A 26,351-nucleotide genomic window follows, 5' to 3' on the forward strand; every position below is an offset into this window, starting at 1 on the left:
AAATACATCCGTGAATTAGCATCGTCATGTCAAAAGTTTCTCCTTGCGATAAGGAGGACGGTGCGCTTGGCCTGCTGAGATCCACGCTGGGTTCCGTTGTGTTGGGTTTCACTCGAGGGGAGCATGAGAGCATCCGTGTTGTTTAATAATCAGTGGGATGTTTGGATTCTAGATGCAGGTCAGTGCAAAGACAAGCCATCATCTCTGCATGCCCAAACAAGAACCACATGTTCCCCCGGTTCTGGTTCTCTTCACGGGCCGCTGCGGAAGTGAGCAACCCCTCACCCTGGGAAAGAACGTGGAAGCACACAAGATCCAAAGACACATGTGGTTAGCCATAAAACTTCACATGCACTCCAAAGCACCCCGCCCGACCCCCTTTCCTCCTTCCTCGTCGTTCCCCGAACCCAGACTCCCATCGCCTGAAACCACCCTGCCCGCCGACTCACACGTCGAGCCACAAGGAGCCGTGGAAACAATAAGAGAGGAGGAAGCGACATGAGGCAACAATCGGAGCCGTCTGACAAGCAAAAACAAAAGCGTCGTGAGGGGGGGTCGTTATGTAGGGACAGTGGCGACAGTCGGCGAGAAGGTGGCTGCTGGCCGTCATCCCACCGCGGGCCGACAACAAAGCCTATTCTGTGAGTGAGCTGAAACTCGAGTCAAACGTAAACACCAAGAGGACAATGGCGCCCACTCCCCGTACAAAATGATGATTTTCCTCCAGCTGCAGGGGAGGATGCTCTGTGGATTCCCCCGCCATTAGACCTGCCAATGTGTGTTTTTGAGATCCATGTTTGTTAGAGTACGTGGAGAAAACCCGTGCAAGTGTAGGCAAACAGAGCAGATTTGAACTCTCAGAACTGTGACGTGACGAACGACCTGAAACCCTGAATGGGTTTTGAGTCTCCACATACAATATATTGTACTGTATTAATTTTTCATTGGATCGCAAAAACATGGCGTGATTGTCCAGGAAGTAGCAGAAAGAAAGAAAGCAACAAAACAGGCGTGACTAAAGGACAGAATGACGATTTTTGAGGGGCTGTTGGCATTCTCAAGCATTGGTGTAGTGGTCCCTGGAGAAGTGGGTATTCTCAGAATACATTTTTTAAATGCCGTTTTAGAAATGGTGAAAAAGCTGTCATTTGTAATTACGCACAATAATGAAAATATCATGAATTAATTTGGAGGAGTTTGCAATGTAAAATGTATTCATGAGGCAAATGAATAATATGTTATCTACTATAAAATTAAACTACATCTAAGTTAGATAGGGCTAACTTAAGCATTATAATACTTGAAGTTACTGTATACACTACAGTATACAATAACTTGGCTAACTTTATTTACACCTAAAAATAAGCAAAAGAGGCTTCATAGACACAGAGATCATCTCTGGTGTTGGCATTTATTACAGTTTCATTCATCTAACATTACATACTAGCATAAAAGTCTTTGCAAACTGGGTTAATTATACAATTACTTAATTAATTACGTGGGTTCCCTACATGATCCTAATCTAGCTAGTGCTAACGTTAGGCTAACATTACGTTTCATAACGTTAGCCTAGCCGACACACACAGTTTAATAACTACAATGTATCGGCGACAAAATCCCCCTCTGTACTGTCATATTGCTAATAGTTTAAAACAATGATTCATTTGGAAACAGCTTAACAATTTACCCGTAAATGATGTTTTTATTGGATATACAGTAGGCTATGCTCTTTGGATACATCATCACGCCGTCACTCACTGGAAAGACGTTTATTTATTTCTGCCTCGCTCACATTTCCGATCATCGCGCAGGAGACCGAGTGACCTGTCAATCAACTGGAGTGGCATTGGCACCTTACGTGTTAGCAATAAAGTCCTCGGCATGACCCATCCTACTCATTCTCTGATTGTCGCATCAGTCTTCATGCCTTTAATTAACCAATAAGGCCGCGAGTAACAGGCCAGCAGCCAGTTAGAGACAGCGATGGCTGAATAGTGCAATCAAGGATTTAGAAGTGGGAAGACGCAAAACTGACTGAAAAAGAAGTGGGTATACGCCGCATCCCTGCATATACCCTGCACTGCACCACTGTCCTCAAGCGCCCCATTGACCATTTTGTCCGCATCACTCGTGTTCTGGCTTCGGATAGACTTGCAAAGTCCATTGTTCCTTTTTTGGAACAACCGTCAGATGCCTTCGGGATACTACTGATTATGATCCAACGTCTCCCTAAAGGGGAAATACAAAATGACTCCGTTGTTCTGAACCTGCATTCATATCACCAAATGGTATCTTCTTATGACTTCCCAATACTTTAATGTTCATCAAAGTGATGCCTTTATCCCAGTAAAGGCCACAGTCATAAACCTGTTCATTCCCGTTTGACGGATCGCGTCTGTCTAGGAGCCTGCAGGACTATCAGGTCATATGACTGTTCACGTGGTCACACGGCTACCGCAGCGGCGCCTGGCCAGGTTCCAGATGAGGCCCCCTTCTGGGTAGACCGCAGTCTCCCACGGCTGTCTGGGATGATGCCCGTGTGGAACGGCTCATAAGGCTGACCTACGTTGTAAATGAGAGGCTCGGGAACTGGAATTGGGGGTCTTGCTCTCTCATATCCGTCTCTGGAGGAATGTTTGGAGTACTTTTGGGACTAGCAGAGACTGATGGTGAGCTTTCGGGCCACATCACAACTGCTTTTTGGTTTTCACCAGGTAAACTAATTTAAAACGTTGAAACTAGCAGGCTCGCTATTATGTTTTCTTAGATTACGCAGACAAGCTAACCAAACATTTTATACACAGGTGGAGAGAAAATGCCTTCCACAAACACGTCCATGGATGTGCGTTTCACAGTCGGGCCCTTTAGAAGTGGCTACACCACCACAAGACAGTCTTGCCATCTTCTCTGTACACCATTTATGACATCCACTCGACCGGTTCTTATCCACAGATTTGGCTGTATTCATTAAATCAAATAAAAATGTTTGAAGGGAAATCGAGAAAAACTCAATCGAATGGAGTAATTCTGGCAGCATGATCCCAAATGTTTCTGTCATGGTTTCAATTCAAGTCAGCATTAGCCAATCACTTTTCTGCCAGTCAAAACCTGGAAGTACCCTGGCGCCTTTTGTATACAAACATTATGAAAAGGTCTATATCCCATTTTTGAGAAAGGACAATCGCATGCTGACGTCAAAGCCTTGATCCGTCCAATCAAACTGCTTGTGCGTGATCCTGACTGCACTTCCTGTTTAGGTTGCTGCCTCACTGATGTTCACAGCTGCAGCCTTTGATCCAGGGCGCAGATAGCGGATGCTGGATCGTGACGGCGGGGAACAATAGCATGTAGGGATGCGGACATGCGGCGGCAGGATGGCATACAGTCATACCAACGCACCACAGACTGACGTGTTAGCGTCGCAACAATGTAAACAGAATACAGAAAACAATGCAAAAGAGTCTCTTGCTAAGACTTGAATATGCTTCCGTGGAAGATAATAGGCGTACTACACCCTCAACTGGTCATTCGTCTCTCTAAAGACAGATCCTGCAAAATCTCGGCATCACTTGGCATTAAGTCTGCTTTGATGGATGTGGGACAACAACATTGCTTTCAACCCCAAAGGGCTGGAGAAGCATCAGGTGTGAAACTTCATACCTCTGTTCTATCATCCCTTTTTTATACACCAAGACTGATGCAACCTCAGAAGATGGAAAATTGGTGGCGTGATATGCAGTGGTGGGCATCACCATTGACAGAAGTAATCCTGCTTCACTCAGTACTCAGTCTGGGCATTTTTTTCAAAGCTTTGCATTATCAAGCATTCACTGAAAGTGCTGAAGCACACGCCAAAAGGTGGGCACTTCCATCAATCATCAATTCCAGTAAATGACGACGCCCACCCCTGATTATACGGCCCTGTCCATTCTGTTTATGGTAGTTTTGAACAAAAGATTAAGACAGCAACAAAACAGCAGCAAAATTTCAACTTAGTAAAAAATTAGTGACTATTTACTGAATATATGAGGCATGAATGGTCCAAAATACAGTGGTACCTTGGAGTTTGAACATAATTTGTTCCTGCGAAGTGTTCAAAGCCTGAATTGTTCAACCTCCGAATCATTTTTTCCCATAGTAAATAATGTAAATGCAATTAATCCGTTCCAATGCTCCAAAAACAGAAAATTCCGATTTTAATTTCTATTCTATATAAATATATTTACACCTTGTACAGTATTTAAACAATAAAAAATACCTTACCTTTTTTGTTGTGGTGTGATGGCATCAGTGGGTGATAAATGCTATGTTAATGCTTGCTTTAGTTCAGTGCTCAGTTTGTGTATTTTACATTGGGCATATGGTTAGACTACTAAACTAAACAGGCACGTTGTTGAACAGCTAAAGGGGGTCCTTGTGCCAGTATTTACAGAAGTAGTCACGGTAGTTACAACGGCGCGATAATCTCCTTCCAAATTCCACTGTGGTTCGTAGCACTGTATGTTTTTCTTTGCTGCCACTAGCATTGTTGTCTTTCTTTGGGCCCATGGCGAAGAAAATTGTCGTGGAAAAATCAAAATGCACTCGCGAGTATGGAGCACCTCCGGGAGTATTCACGATCTGACTGGAAATGAGCAGTGCAACGTCTCAACTACCGCAATGTGAGCATTCGGCATTGCTCGGCTTCGCTCGGCTACCCGTTTTCAAGGTACGTTCGGCTTAGCATGCTTTGCTTGGGTGTTCAAACTCTGAAAATGAGTTCAAACTCTGAGGCATTTTTTACTCCAATTTTTTGGTTGAAGTCCGATTTGTACGAGTTCCGAGACGTTAAAACTCAGAGGTTCCACTGTACATGAATTTGACTGACCTCGGTTCATCCATTAGTTTTCAAAATTTCAGAAAAGAATTTCAGGATGACGGTAGTTAATGAAAGTCTGATTACATCATAACTGGTCACCAGGCAGAAGTTTCTCTTACACACATTTGTTGCATGTTGTGGAATTTTCAGCAATTATGCGAGTTGAATGAAACTGTCTGAAAAACAAATTGTCTTTTGGGTTTGTATATATTTGAAGCTTGAAATATACACAAGTCTAACAGAGCAGTCTGCAAGATAGTGGGCTGGTTGAGAGTGTACAGTAAGAATCAAAATGTTTTTTTTGGGGGAGGAGAAAGGGAGGTCAGCTAGACAGGAAAGCAAGCAGTCTGTTCCGAGCAGGCTTATCAGTCAAGGTCACTTTGGTATTGCTCCATGTACAAGAAGTGAAAAGCCAATTGTTAAAGAAGCGGAGATGGTGTGACCTGCACTGTGTGCAAAGTGGGCATTTAATGTGGTGGAAAGGATATACATATACAGTAGATGCATTGCACGTTTTTCCTGCTGCTGCACTTCACTGACGGGTAGCCCCGCCGCCATTAGGCGCTGACAACTCTGGCCGTGCTTCTTGCCATCCCGGCGGATCCACCTGCAGTTGTGCTTCGTGGCCTCCCTGCGGATTCAGCTGCGGCGCCCGCGCCGGCGACTCTGGACGCCCTTCCAAAGGAGCTCGACGCCTCGCCTAGCCTAGCGTGAATCCGGAGGGTTAGACGTCCTTCGCAGGGTCCCCAAATCCCCCGCGGGCCGGCTGTCTAGCCTGGTGCGAGTCCAGACCCAAAGTCGGGACATGGTAAGATTAAATACATTTTGCTAGCTTGCTCTTTAAATGCAACATTTTGTTTGTTGGGAAGTTGGCTTGTTTCACATACATATATACTATACTGAATTTTTTTTCCCTAAAGTAAAACAACATTATGTTAGCCCATAAATTTGTGTTATTTATCATGCTTTAAAACGGCTACAGTAGGTTCTCAAAAATAAAGCTCTTGTGAAAAATGTATATACTGTTTAACAACAGCCCTTTGAGTAACTCATAGATGTGCCAAAAAGGGGGTTTAAATGGTTTACTTAGTTTAACCACTGCTCCACTCGCCATATATATTTCTCTTTCAAATGCGGAGGTATCGTACGACGACATATTAGGGCCACATATAAATATATAATTTTTAGAGGGCAGGGGCAATATTCCAAGAAAAAAACTTGAAACTCACGTAGCATAGCTATAGTCTAATGATGTGAGGATTCGTTGGTGGTTAATGGGACACTGTTTATAAAATGAAAAGGCAGGTTGGAGACGGATTAATTCTTAAATTTTAACTTTATTCGTCATTCACCACAGCAAGAGCAACAACACTTCCTGATCCCCTATCAGCTGACTAACACTAACCAATCAGATGCTAGCATACTTTAGGTAAATGCTAGTGAATGACGGAGAGCAGCAGATTCGACACATCAACTTAAGATTCTTGTACAAAAAAAATACCAAAATGTATGAACGTGTAAATAATAATTCTGGAAACATAAACGTACAAGTAAATATACATTTTAACAAATGAACTTAAATGCTTGATCGTCCGGGTGTGGACCTTCGCAAAGTGAGGCGTCTTTGTCGCTGGCCAGTGGCCGTACACAACGCTTTAAAGAGCGAATGGTTAACATCATGCTACATCATATGGTGAATCTCTGCCAAAGCAATTACTATCTCATTATTTGGAAACCTGACCGAAAAGTATTGGCACAGTCGAGCAGTACGCTACGTGTAGTTCTCGTAACTTTCTGATTTTTTTTCTCGCAAATCTGCCACTTTAAAGTCACACTTTTTTTTTGGCGCAAAGTTTTTTTTCTCGGAATATTGCCCCGTCCTCTAAAAAATATTTATTTATACGTGGCCCTAATACGCCATTGGACTGGTTGCCACCCAGTAGCCGCTTTCACACAGAGATGCCGAAAAATAGCCACACAAAAGAGCTGTCACACTTTGACTCACACAGAACCCAGCAAGGCCTTTTAAAAATTGGGTGGATGAATAAAAATGGCATACTGGTCTGTCACTAAAGGAGTCCCAACGGAAACATGCACTGGAAGAAAGGTTCCAAACCAAAAGCAGAAGATTTGATATTGAAGTTTCATGTAAAGGTGTACAAAACCTCTGACTGGTGATTGTGCCAATGAGTGGGAACTGATCACAGGCCAAAAATCAGCAACATGTTTTGCGTTTGAAATCATCAATGGACAATTGCGTGATTCCAAAAATGTGGGAAAGTTTGGGGAATGCCCTTTTGTTTTCATGGTGCACCAAGCAAGGTCCATAAAAAATGTCCCACAGACACACTCGGAAAGATTGTTGGAAGTCATCGCAAAACAGCGGAAGCGGTTTGGTGCTGCCGGACTCCAATTCAAAATAGCAGCTGTGGGAAACTGAGAAAAAGAACGAGACATGCACACAAACAAAAAACAGAGGAGAACGAGGGTCTCCTAAAATGACAAAGCTCTTCACTACTAGTGCACAGTTACTGTACACCCTTCCACCATTGAAATTCATTGAAATGTCATCAGTCCATTCATTATGTATGGTGTGTTGACATGCGCTAGGAGCTCTCATTAGCATTAGCATCTACGCCATGTTCCTTGTGAGTGTTTTCATTTTGCATTTGTGTTTGACCATTTATCCCATTCATTAACTGTCCGAGTGCATTGACTCGAGCGTGACGTATCAGAATTTTTTTGGGGCTCACATCTCAAATAAAAAACAAAACAAAAAAAACTATACGGTACCATTATACTTGTTGTGTGATTTCACATTAACAGCCCAAGTCGTCTCTAAAGACCTTCAAATGTCCCCTAAATCTAAAAACCTGACCATTTCTCTACTAACCCACTCCTCCCCGCCCCCGCCAATGTGTCGCAGTTCTTCAAAAAGAAAAAAAGCACATAGTCCATCTAAAATAGCCACGGACACAAAAGAGCTGTTCACAAGGTCCTCCTGCCTGAGGAGCGGGTGCTGAGCGAGCGCTTGTGAAGAGTCCAAAGGGTGGCCTTCAAGTGTATGCACTGACCTTTGCTGATGAAAGGAGCCCCCAAATGGTATTTGAACAATATCATGATGCCCTTTCAGTATGAAAGCTGCGCTCTTAAAGCCGTAGCTACTTGAAAAAGGGAGGTGGTGCGCATGCCAGTCGCCTGAGAGCTGTTACATATTTATGCTGAATTATGGATGATGGCATCGCAACCACTGTGATCTTGGGGGGTGCACAGTTAACAGCAAAATTATGAATGACTGAAGGGGTTATTGTTAGATGAATAGTATGTACTGTAATAAAATAGACTATTGATATATATTTTTTATTATTATTATTTTTTTTTAATTAAAGTTGCTTGTCCAAATGTATGCCCTCTGTCAAGTCATATTGTCACTGTCCAGCGGAAAGCTACTGTATGTCCAAATATGGTCGATTTCGTCCATGTCATGCTATTTTTACACATTTTTAAACACCTTGACATCTATTGACTCTCTTGGACATTTGAACTGTATGAGAAGTGTCATAAAGCTCCACCTCAACCGTGTGGCGTTATGTTGCCTCAAGACCAGTGACAATAGCTCAGATGCTTATGCATTTGATTACTTTTGAAACTTTGATGAAAGTATAACTTGTACGACAAAAAAACAAGACTACGTTGCTCATTTTTAAGGAAGCAACAAACAGGCTGCTCATCTGGCACCTTCCCTCACCTCGTAAACTACCAAATTCTCAAAAATTACTATAGAACAACTTCTTGGAAAACGTTATTCACATAACATAACCTTGTCAGAGCTCACCTGCCTTTCTCGTTATTATTCTCACTTACTGATCATATGGTGTGTCTTCCTCTGCCAATATTCATCAGCTTTTCACCAGACCGAGTTTTGTAAGCTACTCCAGTGGAGGTCTACAATAATGTCCCTGACATCTTTAGTCTTACCCCTGGCGGCGAAGACAACTGTATAGATTGGAAGGAAATTTTGACTCCAAGGACAGGTGTATGAGATAAATGCTATTAACTCATTCACTGCCATTGACGGCTATAGACGTCAAAAATTCATTTGAACTATTTCTATTAGTTATTTAAAAAAAATTCACACTTTTGTTAAGAGTATGAAAACCTAGAAAAAAATGTTTTGTGTACATTTAGAACAGATGTAAAATTTGTGATTAATCGTGAGTTAACTATTGAAGTCATGCAATTAATTACAATTTAAAAAATTAATTGCCTGACGCTATTTAAAAAAAAAGAAAGAAAAGATTATTAAAAACTAGGAGTGTCAGGCGATTATAATTTTTAATCGTAATTAGTTGCATGACTTCATTAGTTAACTCACGATTAATCACAAATTTTATATTTCTAAATGTACAATAACAAAAATTCTAGGTTTCTTGTTGTGGAATAAAAATGTTAAACTAATTACTGGTTTGCGATATTGCATGCATCCTTTCTGTCAAAAATGGCGATTTGCTACTTTGTGTGTCAATTCCAGACAGAAGATACAAATACACACTCATTTAAAATGTAACAAGCTATGGGTAGTTTTGCCTCATATCTGCATAAAACAATATCACAAGGACATCATGCCATCATAAAGGACACTTTTGAATCTCGTCCTGTTCCAAGCGACTCCCACGTGGCGCTTTGCTATATTTGTACACACCCGGATGCGAGTGGGCGTGCATTTTAATCCGGCGCTAAAAATAAGACGGAAAAATTCCCTATTTACGTGTTTGCTAGCGACGACATCACGGTGCCGTTTTAAGCGGGCTATTTCTGAAATTAAAATTACATATTTGCAAGCCGCTGTAATTACATGTCTTCTGCTGAATGGATGCGGCGTGCCCGAGCGCCGAGACAGGAAGTCAGTATTAACCTAGTAACGTGTTGTTTGTTTACTGGGCGACGCCATGTTGTTTCGTCTCGTGACGTCACGTCCAATGTAGACCGTTTGGCCAAACTCAATGGATGAAAGTGGGAAAAAATAAAAAGATTGCCACAGGAGGCCAAACGGTTTAGCGTGTAAATTGCATGTTTTGCCTAACAGTCTCATTATCGCGCACTTTAAGATGCATGCTTGGCTCGCACTTAAAAACACAGTCGGGCTCTGGCGGCCAAATTAATGCAATGCGCTTTAATTTCCAACAGGGAGTAAATTAAGAGCTGATAATGGATGCAAATCTGACGGAGATTTCGCCTGCGAGGATCCGGCAAGTTGCGCTCGCCGCAGCAGGGTGGATGCGGATTGAAGTTACCAACACACACGCATACATCCCAATTAAATCAAGTTCCATCCATATGTAGGCTCCCCACCGCAATAAAACCATAGGAAGCCATTTTCTCATTTGAAAAATAGAACATTTTAATAAAGGCTACATCTCTTCATAATTACAATAATTAAAGTACCGAGCTCTATAGAACGCATAATTTACAGTTTTAAGTGATGCTGAGGAAGCCAAGTAAAATATTATAAAACATTAAAAGGTTGATGAAACGGGATACAGATTAAAAAAAATGCATACAAATATCTTTAGTTCATCATTTTTTAGGCCCCTTGTGAAAACCAAGGGAGTAACAGGACCCCTTAAAACGGGGTCAAACACGGCAAGAATCCATGTAGGCACAGCTGCTGTACTCCATACAAACATCATCATCATCATCATCATCATCATCATCATCATCATCATGCAGCTCGGAGTTGCACACAAATCAACTCGGGTCACACGCGCGCACACACAATAAGCACATTTGGGGAGCATGTCATAGAGCTTCTGTTGGTCAAAATTCTTCAGGATGTAAACACATGTCTTTTTTTGGGAGGGGGTGGGGGGGGATGGCGAAGGCCATTTGTGCAACGCCTGCGCCACTCAAACAAAGGCACTGCGACGAGATGGATCAAGGCGAGTCCCAGACAGGACAATTCAATGTTGAAAGTGACTCTTGGAAGAAAATGAAAGAGGGGGCGGGGCAAATAGCACTGCAGTAGTAAATGTAGGATTGTTCCCCCATGAAACACCAGAGGTATTTGTCAAGTTTGCAGCCTAAAAAAAAACAATTTCCTTATAGAGGTGATGATCACAGAGAAACAAAAAAAAAGTGGGAGTAGTTTTCTGTTTTCCCGCCCATCACCAAGCAGCATGTCCATGGAAGTGTCAGGTTGTGGGGTTGGGGTATCTTCAATAAATAGCAATAGAGATCTTTACACTACAATACAAGTGGCACAGAGGGCGCCGGCACAGTGGGGGATGGGACGGTCCAGTCCGGTCCGCTTGCTTGATGAGTGGTCGTTCCCCTTCAGAATCTGTCGACACATTTCTGGAGGGCTTTCGAGTCCACTCGAGACAACTGGCTCGATGGTCCTACGTTCGTCTCAGTCCATCCTCTCCACCTTGCCCAGGATCTTGCCCTCGTAGGTGGGCAGCACCGAGCCATCGTCCGACACTTCCTCAAACACGGCGCCGCACTCAAACTCGTCGCTGGCCTTCTTGAAATAGTACCTGTGACAAACACAAAACATGACGTTAGGACACACAAGCACTTCTTCATGGCTTTAAGACTAATTGAACAAAAAACGGGGCACACGAGTTACCATCAGACTTATCGCTTTTCTTTTTATTGTTTTATATTTGCCGTCTACAAGTGTTTTTCATTCAATTTTTTTTTACTGTATTTTGACTTCACTCCAATGTTAGCATAGGCTAACATAGCACAAGCAAATGTACACTTTTGTTTTCACTTTAGAAATATTTTAAATAATAATATACAATAACAATATAAAATATTTTGTGTTATACAACAGTTCCGATGGAAGGAATTTAAGTGGACAACAGTAAACGCTGTACACGAGGAAAGAACTGACTTGGTCTCCAGTAATGGTTAGTGGTTAGCTAACATTATTGTGGGTTGTTCACATCTTTGTGTTGCTAAAATGGAATTATTTCCAGAAATTACATTTGATTTAAAGTATAAATGCTCATCAGATGAGGATGAAGGCAAGGGGGAAATGTCCAGGTGTGCTCGTGTGAAGAACAGACACTGGGCCAACATGCTACCACGGCTAACATCATTTGGCTTCATTTTGCATTTCCCGCCTACCTTTTTGTAATCGTGGACTAAAATTGGAGTAATGGTCTAGCGGAAATTAAACAGTAAAACAAGCTTAATTTCTTTCATTTTTTTGTCCATGTTGTTTGTGCTGACACTTTGGCTGGTTAGCATGACATGCTAATGGCTAACTCCACGGCTAATGCTGCTGTTTGCAGAACTATTTGTGTTGGCAGATTAAATAAACAAATCCTCATTTGTTGTCAATAAAAGCTATCACACACACAAAGTGGTACATTCCTTTGCCGTGTGACGTCATATTCTTGCACCATTGCACAAACTCGTCCATAACCCCAAAATGTCATACTGGCACCGTTGTTGTAAACAGTGATATCCATTTTTGTCAGCTTTGCTATATGCCCTCCAAACGACAAATCAAATCTCAGCTTCCCTACTTTGGACAGCAACCAGAGCGGAATGTTGCAGAAGGACACAATCTAAGTGGAATGGACTAAGATGGAGTCCTTTGAGAACTGCTGACTTTGGGGGGGGGGGGCTTACAAGCTGAGGAGGACCATGGAGGACGACACTGAACTTTCAAAGTGGAGTTGAGGGCGGGGCTGGTTGGTGTGTGCCATCATGACTTCAGTGGGCCGTTAATGATGCAACCCATCACCATCCTCATTTTTGAGGAAGAGAAAGCAGCAGGGGTGCGTTGCTAACGGGGGTCTCACTCAGAATGTAGCCATTAACCAAGTAATGGAAAAATGCCTTGATTTGCACCATGTGTGTATGTGTGTGGGTTCGACTGGAATGTTTGTGCGCATTTTGTTTTTTAACGAGAACACGCAATTCTTATAAAAGTCTTGAGAAAAACATGGGAGAGGAAGGTGTGGGGGGGGGTGTTTTGTGGGTGGGAGGTGGGCCCTACGCAGGCCAATGAGCACGCGGGTGGCCATTAATGAAAAGCAGCGACGTGGGAACGTACAGGAGGTGTTGACGTGTTGAGTACGCAAGACGAATGATCGTTACGAGCATCACTTTGACACAACAATGAATAAAGCGAACGTCTCTCAACCCTTTCATGAGAAATCCTCAAAAGGTCCTTTTAGCTGGGGAAGAAACAGCCAGAGTCTGAATTTCCACTGGAACATGTTTTATGTGGCTACATCTGCACCCCCCCCCCTTTTTTCTTTTCCTTCCCTCGCTCTCTCTCTCTCTCTCTCTCTGCTTGCGCTGACATCTGGCACCAATATCGTCTGGCAGGGCGCAGCATTACTGTTCTTTGTTGAACCGCTGCCATGCTGAAGAAATGACCCAACTGCACACATTCTCTGGCTGCTATTAAAGTGCCTGCCTGCCGCTCTGCTCTCTTTTGGCCCCCCTTGAAAAATGTGGACGGTATGACACAGGAAGTAGAGATAGCGAGCCAGAGGGAAAGGAAGAACAGCGGAAGAAGTTGGGGGGAGGGGGGGGGGTGTACGGGGTACACAACACACGTGAAAGTTGTGCTCGTCATTGTAAGTTCAAGATCATGTACATCGCTCCAATTATGTCTCACTTCTCTTAGAGGCCAGTGAGGCCTCATCTCACCCGGCCGATTTGGTGCCCCCCCGCCCCCCAAAAACAAACAAACAAACAAACAAAACAACATGTGTAAACATTGTGAGTGTACTATGTGAGCACAAATGTGCACACATCACAGCCGAAAGGGGAGGAGGACTAGGGGGAGGGGGACAGCCCCCCGCCCCCGATAGCATCAGCGAAGCATTTGCATGCTGGCCATTTGTGAGAGTCTTTGTTGGTTGAAATGAAAGCGGCCGGGGCTTCAAAGCGGCGTATTAAGTGTGCCTTAGCATGGAAATCAATACCAGATGGGACCCAAATCGCTGCAGTTCAAGCTCTCTCGCTAACCCCCAACACCATCCGCCCGCCCGCCCCCCCATGTCTTTCTCATTTTGCCTCCCAAAACACACGCGTGTGCGCACACGAGCATGAATCTGAACATTGTGGCAAAAACTGAATAACGTTGCACTCAATGCTCACAGGTGCTGATCCCCAAAGAGTCCAAACTGGATGATGTCACCAATATCCATGCTTTAGTCACCGAGAAATTGGCAAATATCTTTAAAAATGATACTTACACTAAACCCTATCCCATCTCGCAATGCTGACTAAAGTTTTAAAATGACACCCACAGAATGTGCGCCACAATGTTGGGTTCTTACTTGGCAAGCTTGGAGCATCTGTGAAAATGTTGATTGAGACACGCTACAACAGCTTGGGCATGTTGGCTTGTGAGTGTCAACACTTCAGCGCTTTGCCAGACCGCAAATCAGCTCACAGCCGCAATGCTGACGAAGCTCTGCAGGTGCGTGGAAATGATTCCATCCATTCAACTTCTCCGAATGTTTGTAAATAGTAAGGGTCACGGTACGTGCGGGAATTGCCACAATTGACTACCGCTGACCTGAACTGACGCGAGGATGACTCGCATGTGACGTCATGGTTGAAACTCTTTTGACCGAATGCCTGTCAAGTAGCAGTACACACCTGTAGCTGCCCCTCTTGCGCAGCTGCTCCTTGAAGTGGCCGAGGGTGAGACTGTGGCTCTTCATGGTCCTCCGGTAAGGGATCTCCTCCGCGCAAAAGAAGTAAGTCACCACCGTCTCGCCACTCGTTAGGCTCTTCCGACACTCCGCAGTTCTGTGAGAGATCGGGGGGGAAGACAAAAAGTGTGAGATGTCGTACAAAAAGAGTTTGCTCAAGAACAGACTGGCTATAATTGTGTGACCCAGTAGTGCCCACAAGGAGCTGCTTGTTGTGTGTGGGGGTGTGTGGGTGTGTTTGTGTGGGCATCAGAGTTTTAGAATTTTCATTTTAGTTAGTTTTTATTTCGTTTTGTTTTTTAAATGTAGTTTTAGCTATTTAATAAAGGCTTAGTTTTAGTTAGTTTCAGTATTAGTTTTAATTTTCAAAAAAATGTGTATTACTTTTGCACAATATTTAAAAAACATCATGGGAGCGACGTCATCTGAAGGTGCATTTGTATTGGCTGCTGCTAGATGACATCACTTCTGTGTGACATTTTTCAAACGTCCTTATTCCGGTTAATATAAAAATAAATCTACTTAAAACCACATTTAACATAAAATGTAGTTTGAGTTAGTTTTCGTTTTTTAAGAAGCATTTTCGTTTTTATTTTATTTTGTTTTGTTGAATTTTAGTTTAAGTTTTTTCGTTAGTTCACTAAAATAACCTTGGTGTGTATGAAGAAGGTATTTTTGGGGGGTGGGTGGGGGGTTTGGGGACCCCGGTGTTATCAATTCCCCTTCAGCTGAGTCCAACACTTTGTAGGCACGCTTCCGAGGAGCCGTCTCTTTGCTAAGCTCAGCTGGATCGGCCAACTGGCAACTGAATGAAGGACGGCCGGTCGAGATGATACAACGAAATGAAAGATGTGTCTCGCTCAGGTGGTGCGGGGAGACTTCACATTAGCCCGACATGTATCTCAAATAAGGGGTGGGGGCGGGGGGTTCCTTCTCTTCGGAGTGTGTGCGTGCACATGTATCATTGTGTGTTGTTTTTTTTGAGACAATAATGCAACATACTCGTCTGACTGGGGACAGATGCTGTTGTTGCTGCCGGTGGGGTTAGGATTGGCAGGAGACATAGGGGCGGACCCCCCACTCTGCACAGGCACAAGGTGGCTCTTGTCCCGCTGGAGACTGGACATTGAATGCCTGCAGAGACCATCATCATCAGTAACAGAGTGACGACTTGAGAGATCAATTCAAGGCTTGGAAAGCAAATTGTACCTTTGCTTGGGGGTCTTGGTGGTGGAGACCTCCTCCAGTCGGCGGCACGCCTCCTCCAGCTGGGCCAACGTGTTGGGAGGGGGCAGGGGGGGCATGGCGGGGTCTTGGATGAAGGGCTGGGACGGCTGGTGGCTGCGGAGGTGAGCGCAGTTTCCGCCTCCGCCCCACGTGTGCGTCTGCGTCGAGGAGCCCCCGAAAGATTTTTTGGTGCTTTGGGTGCTGCTGCGAGGGAATGCCAAACAAATCAGTGAGGTGAGGACGCGACATGTCACATAACGACCCAAATGCCAACTGGTCTACTTTCCTATCCTTCAAATTTTTTTTTTAACACCAACATGCAAGCTCACCTCGACTTGTGCTTTCCTTGTCGCTTGCTTTCAAGGATCCACTGCAAGACGTTCTGGGTGGGATCGGCCGTGTCGCTGGGCAGCTGGAGGGGCTCGCACTCCTCCGTGCACCTGTCGGCCACTCCCTCGTCAATTCCTGCGCAACACACGCGCCTAGACAGAGAGCTGGAACGCCTGCAAACCAAGTCAGTAACGTTCAAGTTTATGTGCAGAACCAGTCAAATCAACAAAGCGGTGGGGAAGGCCTGCTCTAGTTGGTCTAGACTTGGACATCCAAGCAACCATGGCTGAGAGGAGGACGAAAGACAAAACCAGAACCACATTGGACAACTCCCTCCAGCCTCGTTACAAAAATTTAATGCTCGTCTCTATCAGTGGTTCAAAAAAATAATAATCCACTTCTGCCTTCAAAAAGTCCTCGTCTAAAACAGTTTTTTTTTCTTTTTTACTATACGAACAATTCCTTCCAGCCTCGCGACAAAAATGCCCATCTCTATCTGTGATAAAATAAATAAATAAATAAATACATTTTTTACCTTCAAAAAGTCCTTGTCTAGAATGTATATATATTTTTTTTACTATATGGACAAAGCCTCCCAGCCTTGCTAAAAAAATCTGATGCCCATCTCTATCTGTGGCACACAAAAACAAATCCACTTATGCCTTCAAAAAGTCTTCGTCCCAAAATTGTTTTACGATATTGACAATTCCTTCCAGGCTCGCTACAAAAAAATCTGATGCCCGTTTCTACCTGTGGCAAAAACAAACAAACATCTACTTCGGCCATCAAAAAGTCCTCGCCTAAAACTTTTTTTTTGTTTTGTTACTATGTATTTTCTCACTTTGCCGTGTCCTACCCTTTGTGGATCACTAAAGGATTATCTCCTCCTATCTTAAACTCAATCAAAAAATCATAAGGTGGAGCTGTTTTCTTGTAAACTCACCCCAAGCCGGCGTCGGTGGAGACGGCGCCGCACATCTCTCGGCCCAGGCTGCGGCTGCGCTGGTAAGGCTGGCAGGGAGGACACTCGCCCACGCCGGAACACAGAGTGCGCACTCGGAGGGCGGCCTCCCTCTCAAACTGCTCCTTGGTCTTGGGGCTGGCGTGATGGTGGATGTAGTGGTGGTGGATGTGCTTCGTGCTCTGCCTGCTCATGAGGGTACTGCCGGGGCCCAGGGTGAGCGTGAAGGCGCCCTGGTCGGGCCCGGACAGGGAAGCCTTGAGTCCTAACCCTGCCCGCGGGAAGAGCCGGTGATCTGGCGAGCTGGAGCGGGGCGAGTGCCAGATGACGGTGGGGGACTGGCAGCCGGGGGTCTTGAGGACGCGTGAGAGGTGCTCGTCCAGGATGGCCTGGGGGTCCTCCTCGGATGAGCCGGGGAAGAGGCTCAGCGGGTGTGGGGGGATCTGCTGAGCACTTCCCACAATCTCTGTGTCCTCTCTTTCTTCCTCCTAGTGACAAACGCAAATTCTCAATAGTCGAATAAGACCCACTAAGGTGTACTTGACTCCAGTGAGACAGATGCACACAAACCTCCTGAATCTGCTGCAGCCTCACCTCCAGAGAGCTGAGGGTGTCCTGTTCCCTCTTCAGGCTCTCCAGGCGCGAGATGAGCTGAGCGGCAAACTTTGCCGGCTCCACCGGGACACCTTCCTTGGGCGGACAGCGGGTGCGCTGCGGAGAGAAGCAAAAACCCGTTAGCTGGGCCTCCTTCACTCAAGGCTGTACCGAGCTGTCCTAAAAAGGTGTGGTTGCAGGGGGTGGGGGTACGTCACACTGAGCTGGTTCCCTCAGCCATCCTTAGCGGGGCTCTTTAAAGCCATCTCACATCAAAGTGTCCCCCCCGTCAAAAATCAAAAACGCAGTGAGAGGCAGGACGAGCGGATAGCGGTGTGTGCGCGCATTGGGCGGAGATAGACGGGAAGCCGTCGCTTTACATTTAGGAATAAAAAAGCACACATATCGACAGGGGGTCGAAGAGAACTCCAGGGAGGAAGGACGAGGGATTAAAAACAGGCCGAGATGCAAAGATGAGCGCAGGAGGGCAGAGAAAAGGAACGCGAAGAGAGCAAAGGAGGCACATAAAAGGTGCCACAAAAAAGGACGGAAGATCAGAAAGGTTGAGATAATGTATCCCCCCCACCATCCCCTCCCCTGTCACACGCTGGGCAGCTTTGAGCTACTAAAGTGACAGAATACACACACACGCACACATACACACGTGTGCTCATATTAAATTATTTGCATTTTTTGCACTGAGGCTTTCTTGATTTTTTTGGGTTGTTTTCTCCCGTCCCTTTGTAGTAGAGATGAAGGGAAGGCGAGAGAAAAAAGTGAGCAAAAGAAGCGTTCCGATGGAGCCCGAGGCTGCGTGCGGCACACAGGGAATGGCAGCCATCGCCAAAAATCAGATGAGGAAACAACAACAAGGCGAAAAAAAAGTGGAAATAAAGCAAAGCGGGAGCGCCGGAGTGGGAGACGACTTGCCAGAGCCAATCTGCAGATCTATTCCCCCAAAAATTGCTGCATGTCAAAACGGTGACGAAACTTGAGGTTATACCGAGTTTATTTTCGCAAGATACTCGCTTTCACACTTCTTCCAAAAAGCTCAAGTTAGCTTCCATTAGGAGCCTTAAGCTAGCAACTCCCCTTTGACCCACTGAAAGCTCACATGACATGCTCAAACTCTTCCCTTAGATCCCTCACCTCCGGGGGGGTTGCGCCGGAGAAAAGGGGGCCAGCTCTGTTGGAAGTTGTCACTTTCCTGCGCGCGTGCTCCATTCATCCTCGGATCAAAGCGCCGAGCGTGCGCGGGCGCGGGAACGCGTCTGACTATCTTTGTGTTTTTGTTGGGCTCATTTCAGAGCCCCCGGGATAAAGCGGCACAAGATCTTCCCTCATCTGGCTGGCTGCGTTCTCCGTATTTGCATCACCGGTTAGGGAAGAAGAACCCCGGCGTGTTGTGAGCGCTGTGGCGATAAACAGCTTAGAGACCCTCCTGCTCTCCCGCAGACTTCAAGGAACCCTAATGGGGGGTGGAGGTGACACCAAAGGTAGCGAGAGGGCCCGTGTGTGTGTGTGTGTGTGCGTGTGTGTGTGTGTGGGAGGCGAGGCCTTTGACGTTTCTCCTCAGATCTTTGCTGGCGTTGTTGGATTGCCGCGCACAACTATTCATAGAACCAAAAGACCCGCAACAGAGGGTGCTCTGGAAAGCTTGAAAAAGTCTCGCATGTGGCATGTGTGCAGTTAGTGCGTACGTGCGTGCGTTTGTGTGCGTTAATCTACTTACAGGGAAATCAGGCAGAGACACTTGGCTGTTCATCCGCACGTTCCGCTGCATCTCCCTCTGAAGCAGCTTCTTGGAGCTCAGTTTGTAAGGAGGGATGCCATCGCTGAAAAGGCATCAAACAGAGCGCCACAATAATTATTCATTGTCAGAAAAATTCAAAGATCAAAACAGCCATCGAGGAAGATGCCGATTCTCATCTTTCAGGCTTAATAGGAGATTAAAAAAGTGATACTGTTTTGGTACAGAGTGAGTTCACTTCAATTAGCCATGGTGTCAATGTGAACACTGATTTGGCTCATGTTTCCACTTGAGTGAATGTAGGCAGGATGGTTTCGGCATCGCCGCTAATAGGGTGACATCGTAGCACAGCAACGCAGTTTAACCCGATACTCGACTCAACTAAGCGGAAAATGGTGGAGTACGAAACGGCGTAATAAGCAACTTGGAGTCAGTCCTCTCTCCTGTTTGTCTTCCTCCAGTTCTGTTGTCGTATAAAAGTGACACTGCAGTATGTTAAGCTCCACACTTTAGGTGTACCACTGATGCTTTTTCTATTTATTTTGATACCAAAATGGAGTGTGTTGCTCCGCTGCAACTAGCCAAAGCCGTTTTGATTCATGGTTGGATTGCAACGATATACCAAAGTTGGACTTGATTCATGTCGAATTCTCACCTACAGTATGATAATCAATTACATGTTTTAGAAATCAATAGCTAGAATAAGGGTTATTTGTAGTACAAGCTATGTTTCCTCTTCCTTTCTGCTTAGCTCAATTAAACTAGCGTTAGCAAACGTTTTGCTCACTCCAGTCAGATGCTCATCACCGGGAAAACAAAAAGTCACATGATGCACACAGTTGCAGGAGGCTTGCTGGGGAAATTTATCTTCCAACGCATCTGTATTTTAAACTGCATCTGGATTGGAGCACTAATACTGGAAGTTGGAAGGCGCATCTTGTGGTTCTGCCATTTCAAAAGGTTACAAGTTCATGCCTTAAGAGTATCATGATTTGGATTATAGGCTAAGTCAACATGACACCCAGGAGGAGTTGAGCTACAATCGATCAGATTTGTGCTATGGCACAACTCCCCATTATTCGGATCGATAAAAATCTGGCACTGACAACTGGATTAAATAGAAAAGGTAAGTGAGTAACTACAGTGTTGGAGCTGGCTTTAAAGAGGTCCTACCCTAGACAAGACACTCTTTTGCGGCTCAGGCTCGGGCAGACATGCCTTTTCCATTTCCCTTTTCCACTCCAAGAACACTGATCGCATCCCGTCGTCGGTTTGCACCCCAGATGTGAGCACGTTGCTCATCCGCGGGGCCGCCTGGCTAACCGGCCGGCATGGAACGGCCTCGCTGGAGCTTCAAACATCCTGGCACTTGACAGAGCCAAAGAGTGTCTTTTCTGGGCGCCGTTTCCTGGTGACCGAGCCTAAGTGAGCAGCACTTTTCTACTTTTGCTTTGAAATGCCACAGTCATGCGCATAAGCGCGGTCGCCCCCACTGCCGCTCCCCCCCTCCCTCCCCAATCTTCATTTGGCAAGCGCTGCCTCTGATCTCCGCACATCAAAAGGCTGGTTTGTAAGATAAGGTAATGTTTGAAGTCTGCGCGCAGCTGCATTCCCCAGCGTCCAAGCAAATCCATAAATAAGATATAAGCAAAAATTCCCCCTCCGCCGCTCTCTTTCTCTTCCCACCCAACTGCGTCCTCTCTTGCCGTTTTTCCCTCCCGCTTCTTTTCTATTCACTTCTTTATCCGTGCATGAGATTCGCATGTTTGCGGGCCCATTAAACCGACGTTCTGATCGGGAATGGGTATAAATGTGATGAAGGGGGGCGGGGGCGTGTCACTGTACAGAGCAAAGTACAGACAAATAGAAAATAGGCTAACAGTGTCTTTGAAGCAGATAAGCTACAACGTTGCTCACATGGGAGACTGTACATAAAGAGAGGTGCGCACTTGATTGCGGGGCGGGGATGAGTGTCTCCATCTTGATGCTACTCGGTCGTGGCTGATCACAACGTTTACACGTTCTGTCCAAAAGTTCATGCGGTGGAACGAGGCCATTGGAATTACAATGATCATTCTTGACAGCTGCTTCTTGAGCATTACCCGAATGGCAGGATTAGCGTGTGGCTCTTTTTCTTATTTTTATTTTGGGGGGGGGGGGGGGGGGGTTCTGACATCATGCAAACCAACTTAAGTCCTACACACCCCAGTGGGGGCAAGTAAAAAAAATGTATGCAATACATCTTATTAGTAGAAGATACATTATGACATTATTTGCTTTTGATTGGCTGATTTTTCATTGTTCCTGTGATAAAGTTCTATTCTGATTTTTTCCTAGGCCTAATGTTGGCCCAATGAGTGCTTGAAGACTGACTAAAAAGACAGTGCTGGCGCTGATGTGGGACTCAAACAGAAACACAAGTGACAGATGTGAAAGAATACAAATGTTTAGAGGTCCCAAAAAAAGTCACTTGAGTATATGCATGGAATAGGAATTCAGAACAGTTTTTTTCAGGAAATTGAAAAAAACATTTGTAACACTTTAGCTTGGATGATGACCACACTCACATACGGGTTGACCACTTTGTGAAAAATATGACCAGACCAAAACAGTAAAACATGAACGCAAAAAGTTACATGAAAGCTTCAGCATTTTTGCCTTTCCACTCCAAAATGTCAACCAGATGCTTGTAGACAAAAAGTTGTGTGTCAACTTACACACTGCTGTCGGTCACAGACATGTTGTCGTCCGTCAAGGCGTCGCTGGACACCTCGCTGTCATTAGTGCTGCTGACTGGAGCCAAAGAGCCCATGTGGCAGACGTCTCTGCCCTTGTGCAACCTGAAAGTCGCAGCCACAAACATCCACTCAGTGTGTAAACAATACAAAGTTGATAATAGAATGACAACATGGAGCGTCTCACAGCCGGGACCCCCCCCCCCCCCCAAATGTTGACCCCCGCCCGAGGTGGCATCTTATTCATGTTTTGCGTCAAAAGGTGATGTAATCAAGCCTCTAAATGGCTACTTAGCAACGTGAAATTCAAATTCAACTGCACTGGGAAAACTTCCCCTGCCTCTTTTATGCCCCATTTCTTCCGTCTTCAGAGGCCAGCAGCTTCCCTCTTTCCACTTCCTTCGTTCGCACTCACTCTTTCCTCAGCGTTGACGTCCCGCTGTGCATGCATCCTTGCCACGGTGCAGGGGGAGTGGCCAGGAACAAAACAGAACCAACGCGTGAGTGTGTGTTGGGAGTAGGAATGAAATGGAAGGGGTGGGCTAGCATGACTAACACTGTATTGGGCCCCCAGCTCCAGGCTTGACCTTCAGAGGGGCTCGCAAAGAGTCAGGTATTTAACACAGCTGGCCTTGCATTCTTCCCCTCTCATTTATCCTTTCTCCTCCCTCGCTTTATTTCAAGAGGTGCACTAAGCCCACCCCCCCTCTTTTCAGCTCCATTCCCCTCACTTTCGCTCCAAATGCACTCCTGACTTCTCAAAGGGAAGAAAAAGGATAAAAGTGGAGAAAGGCGGAGGGAATCAGAGGAGAGTTGACGCAAACAAGAAAGCGGGAAGAAGAAGAGAAGGCTGGTGGCTGGTGGGGTGGGGGGGCTTATTCTCAACTGTAGCTGCTGCCATTTGGGTTTGTTTTTGTTTTCAAAGCATCAGATGAGAAAATGCAAAGAGACGGGGAAAAGGGAGAAATGGCTTCCACATGTTTTGAGTCTGGATGATGACAACGGCAGAGAGGGGAAGGGCTGAAAAAGCATCCGACGAGTCCTGAAGCTCCGAAATGATCTGCAAAGACGAAGCCGCTGAATGACTCGTCAATACACAAGTTGTAAACTTTGTAGGCCACTTGGCCAAATGCGACTCACCAACAGATTAGCTACTTTATGAGGCTATAAAGTCGTGCTTGCATGCACGTCAGTTTCACACTTGTGACAAAGGTCACGAGAAAGGTGCATGACATCATCATCAAAACGTGTCAAGGTCAGAGTGTCGGCAGAGTGAGCGTAGCATTGCGGTCATCAGGAAGCCGAGCCAGCCCTGCCTGGACCGTGAACTTTTCCGGTGCAGATCCCCCCCCCATCAGTTCCGCACAACAATTTCAAAGCACCGGAAATCCGGGCGAGTGCCAGCAAAAAGGCTGCTGCTTCTCAGGAAGGTGACAGCAAAAACCAGCAATGGAAAAGGTGCCACTCAGTTTTCAAGTCCAACCAAAGTATGAAGGTGAATAAAAAGTCTTACCTGTAGCCCCTCTCCATGGCCTCCAGCCCCCTCGCGGACACGGCGGGCCTCTGCGTCTTCACCAGCAGCCCGCTGGCCGTTTTGTTTTTGAAATCAAAACTCCACTCTTCTTCTTCGTTGAGCGTGGGCAGGTATCCGCACATGACCTGCAGCTCGCTCAGGCCGTTGGGGTTGACGTGATTGGGGTTCTCGCCGCCGCTCCTCACAAACTTGAAGAAAACGTCAGACGACAAAAACATCTGGTAGGCGTTCTCCTCCATGTTGGTCTGGATCTCCGTCTGCGCCTGGTCGAACATCACCGAGTCGATGTGCTGTTTTTTGATGTTATCCCGGATGAAGGTCTTGGTGGCGGGCTTGAGCTGCTTGGCGACGACGCTGTTGTTTTCGATGTAGCGCTTGTAAATGGCTTTGGCCACTCGCTGCGTTTTGGTATCCTTGAGGTCCATTTGTCTGAAGCCGTTGCAGGCAAACCAAAAGTCCAACGTGTCGGCGCACTTCTCCGCCTCCAGAAATGTCCGAAAGAGGAGGGCGCCGTCCTGGTCCCCGAGAAGAGAATGCAGAGATTTGGTCCATCGGGACAGCGGCGAGTCCGGGGAGGCGCTGCCCTCGGGCTCCCCGAGTCCATCCTCGTTCCTCCTGGCCGAGGAGCCCGGCGGGCTGAGTGCGACCGATTTGCTGGGCTCCGTTTTCATTATGGTGCGTTTGCCGGGGTAGCAGGGCGACTCGCCCTCCTCCCCGGGCACCGGGGGTCGAGGAGCATCTTCTCGGAAACTGCTGGCGATGTGGTCCACGAGCAGCCAGCTCATGGCTCTTGAAGGCAGCGGGAGAAGACGCCTTGCCAGTGAGTGTGTGTTGTTCCGCCTTCTGAGCTTCGCCTGTAATCTCCTCACTCTCTTATGTCAGCAGGGAGCTTCTCTCAGGCAGCCTGTCTTCACTCTAGAACACAAAGTATTGATCTAAATCAAAACCTGATCCGTCTCAACCTCAAAGGGAGACTTTGAGGTTCCAAACCCTTTGATAACTTTTACAGGAAAAACCTTACCAGTCCACACAGTATGAGACAAATTCTGCAGCTATATTACATAAACATGTGCTTTACATCTCTAACTTTATTTCAGTTTTACATACTGTATGTATATCTGGCACTTAGTGGAAGAATTGCGAGAATGTACAATTGTACAAGACAGAGATTACCTATCTAGTCTTCGAGCATGGACCGATGGAACCTGTGATGTGTCTTTTAAGATAAACTGAACATTTGGGATCCGTTTAATCATCCTGGATACATACAAATATTAATCCAGACAAGGTTTCCGATGAGCCGCGACATGTGCTTCATGCCGTCGTTCCGAGCAACAAACCGAGTACCTGCGAGACTCAAATGTGGGATAAATTTAGCCCAAATGCAGGAAAAACGTGACCAAGAAATAGTTGACCAAGTTTTCCGCACGCCGCCGGATTAATTTAAAGTTTCTTCAGTACTTCTTTGGCATCAGAAGCCCCATTGAAGTGCTCTGATGTGTTTTTGGAGTGTGACTTTTTAAAGTCCAGCCCTGTGTAAAAAGTCCAATGTGAGTATGTAGAGTACCTCTCCAAAATGTATTAACTTCAAAATGTGAACTGCTGTCAAAAAGAAAGCGACGCTAAAGTAAAAATAATTGCTTTAACGTTTACTTTGGAGTTGAAAATGTTCTAAATTAAGCGCTCCCCCTCCCAACCGGCTTGGAAGGCAACTTCAAAGGCGAGTCAACGGCACATCAAAGTGAACTCCATTGAAGAAGAAAAAAGGAGGCGAGCACTAACTTACCATCGACCCCAACGAGTTCGCTCCTTAAACGAACAAACTCCGCGTTTTTCCTTTGAGGAAAAAGTCACAATTGTATCCACAGAATGTTTATAATCCACGGTGGGGAGGCCCCCCTCTCCTCCTCCGGCTTGGTTGGTCGCCACGTTCGGCTCCGTCCGTCCGTCCACGCTTTGGCGGAGAGGAAAATGCACTGGCGAGTGGCGAGAGCGAAAAGGGGGGTGAAAAACAGCGCTTTCCTCCCTCCTCCTCCTTGTCGTCGTCTCGTAGTCTCCTCCTCCCTCCTGCTCCTGCTGGCGGTGCCTTTCAGGCTGCCATGGCGCAACTGTGGCTCTCCTCTTCTCCTCAAGGCGACTCCCTCCCCCTCCTCCCCCCTCCGCACTTCAAAGTAAGCAGCCGACCAGCGGGTCCTGGAAGCTACATAACAACCCGACGCCGGCCTCGCCGTGTTACTTCGCCAAAAAAACTCCCCAAAAAGTAGCGCAAATGTGTCGTGTGGAGTCGCCGCGCCTGCGTGGGCACACACACGGGCGGCCTCGTTCGGATTGCGCTCCTTTCCGCCACGACTGTTGCGTGTGCGTGGCCAGGACCTTATCAAAGGCGAGCAATCTTGCGCCAACTCCCCGAGGCTTTGGCGCGTCACAAGTAACTGATCCGCCGCCCCAATAGCATTATCGCTGCAATCCCTCTGTTGCTACATCAACTTTAAAAGGGATTTTTTACCCCCCCCCCTCCCTTTCTCCCTTTCTCCCTCTCTCTATTCCTCTGCATAGTTTGCGAGATTAACCCGTTGGAAGCCTCGGGGATGCACAACGCATGCATAGACGTGCAACAAACGGCTCGCTCTAATATGATTTTTAACAGCATAACAGAGCGCCTATTAGAAT

At 46.0% G+C, this 26,351-nt stretch overlaps 2 protein-coding genes across 4 annotated transcripts in view; both read right to left on the reverse strand.

The window, feature by feature from the left end:
- Positions 1-10,231: 10,231 nt before the first annotated feature.
- Positions 10,232-26,163, reverse strand: LOC147181744 (axin-2-like). Of its 3 annotated transcripts, none has more exons than XM_086093268.1 (11): positions 25,468-26,163; positions 23,661-24,596; positions 22,130-22,252; positions 19,395-19,497; positions 17,663-17,779; positions 17,051-17,556; positions 16,107-16,280; positions 15,760-15,981; positions 15,553-15,684; positions 14,495-14,647; positions 10,232-11,394 (listed from the first exon to the last, which is right to left on the reverse strand). In XM_086093268.1, exons 2-11 carry the CDS (start codon positions 24,464-24,466, stop codon positions 11,268-11,270), a joined length of 2,463 nt encoding a protein of 820 aa, XP_085949394.1. In that variant the 5' UTR covers positions 24,467-24,596; positions 25,468-26,163; the 3' UTR covers positions 10,232-11,267. The 3 variants fall into 3 exon arrangements, with proteins under 3 accessions (XP_085949394.1, XP_085949384.1, XP_085949375.1); XM_086093258.1 differs by having other exon boundaries at positions 15,760-15,978; positions 17,639-17,779; XM_086093249.1 differs by having other exon boundaries at positions 10,233-11,394; positions 17,639-17,779.
- The window catches only part of cep112 (centrosomal protein 112), a 182,646-nt gene continuing 180,751 nt past the window's right edge, over positions 24,457-26,351 (reverse strand). The window contains exon 28 of the transcript XR_015096919.1: positions 24,457-24,596. The gene's annotated coding sequence lies outside the window, so the exon portion shown is untranslated. The remainder of the gene's footprint in view (positions 24,597-26,351) is intronic.

The sequence above is a fragment of the Leptonotus elevatus genome, chromosome 1 (genome assembly GCF_054856555.1).
Source record: "Leptonotus elevatus isolate MCC_2025b chromosome 1, RoL_Lele_1.0, whole genome shotgun sequence".
In the NCBI taxonomy this organism is placed as follows: Eukaryota; Metazoa; Chordata; class Actinopteri; order Syngnathiformes; family Syngnathidae; genus Leptonotus; species Leptonotus elevatus.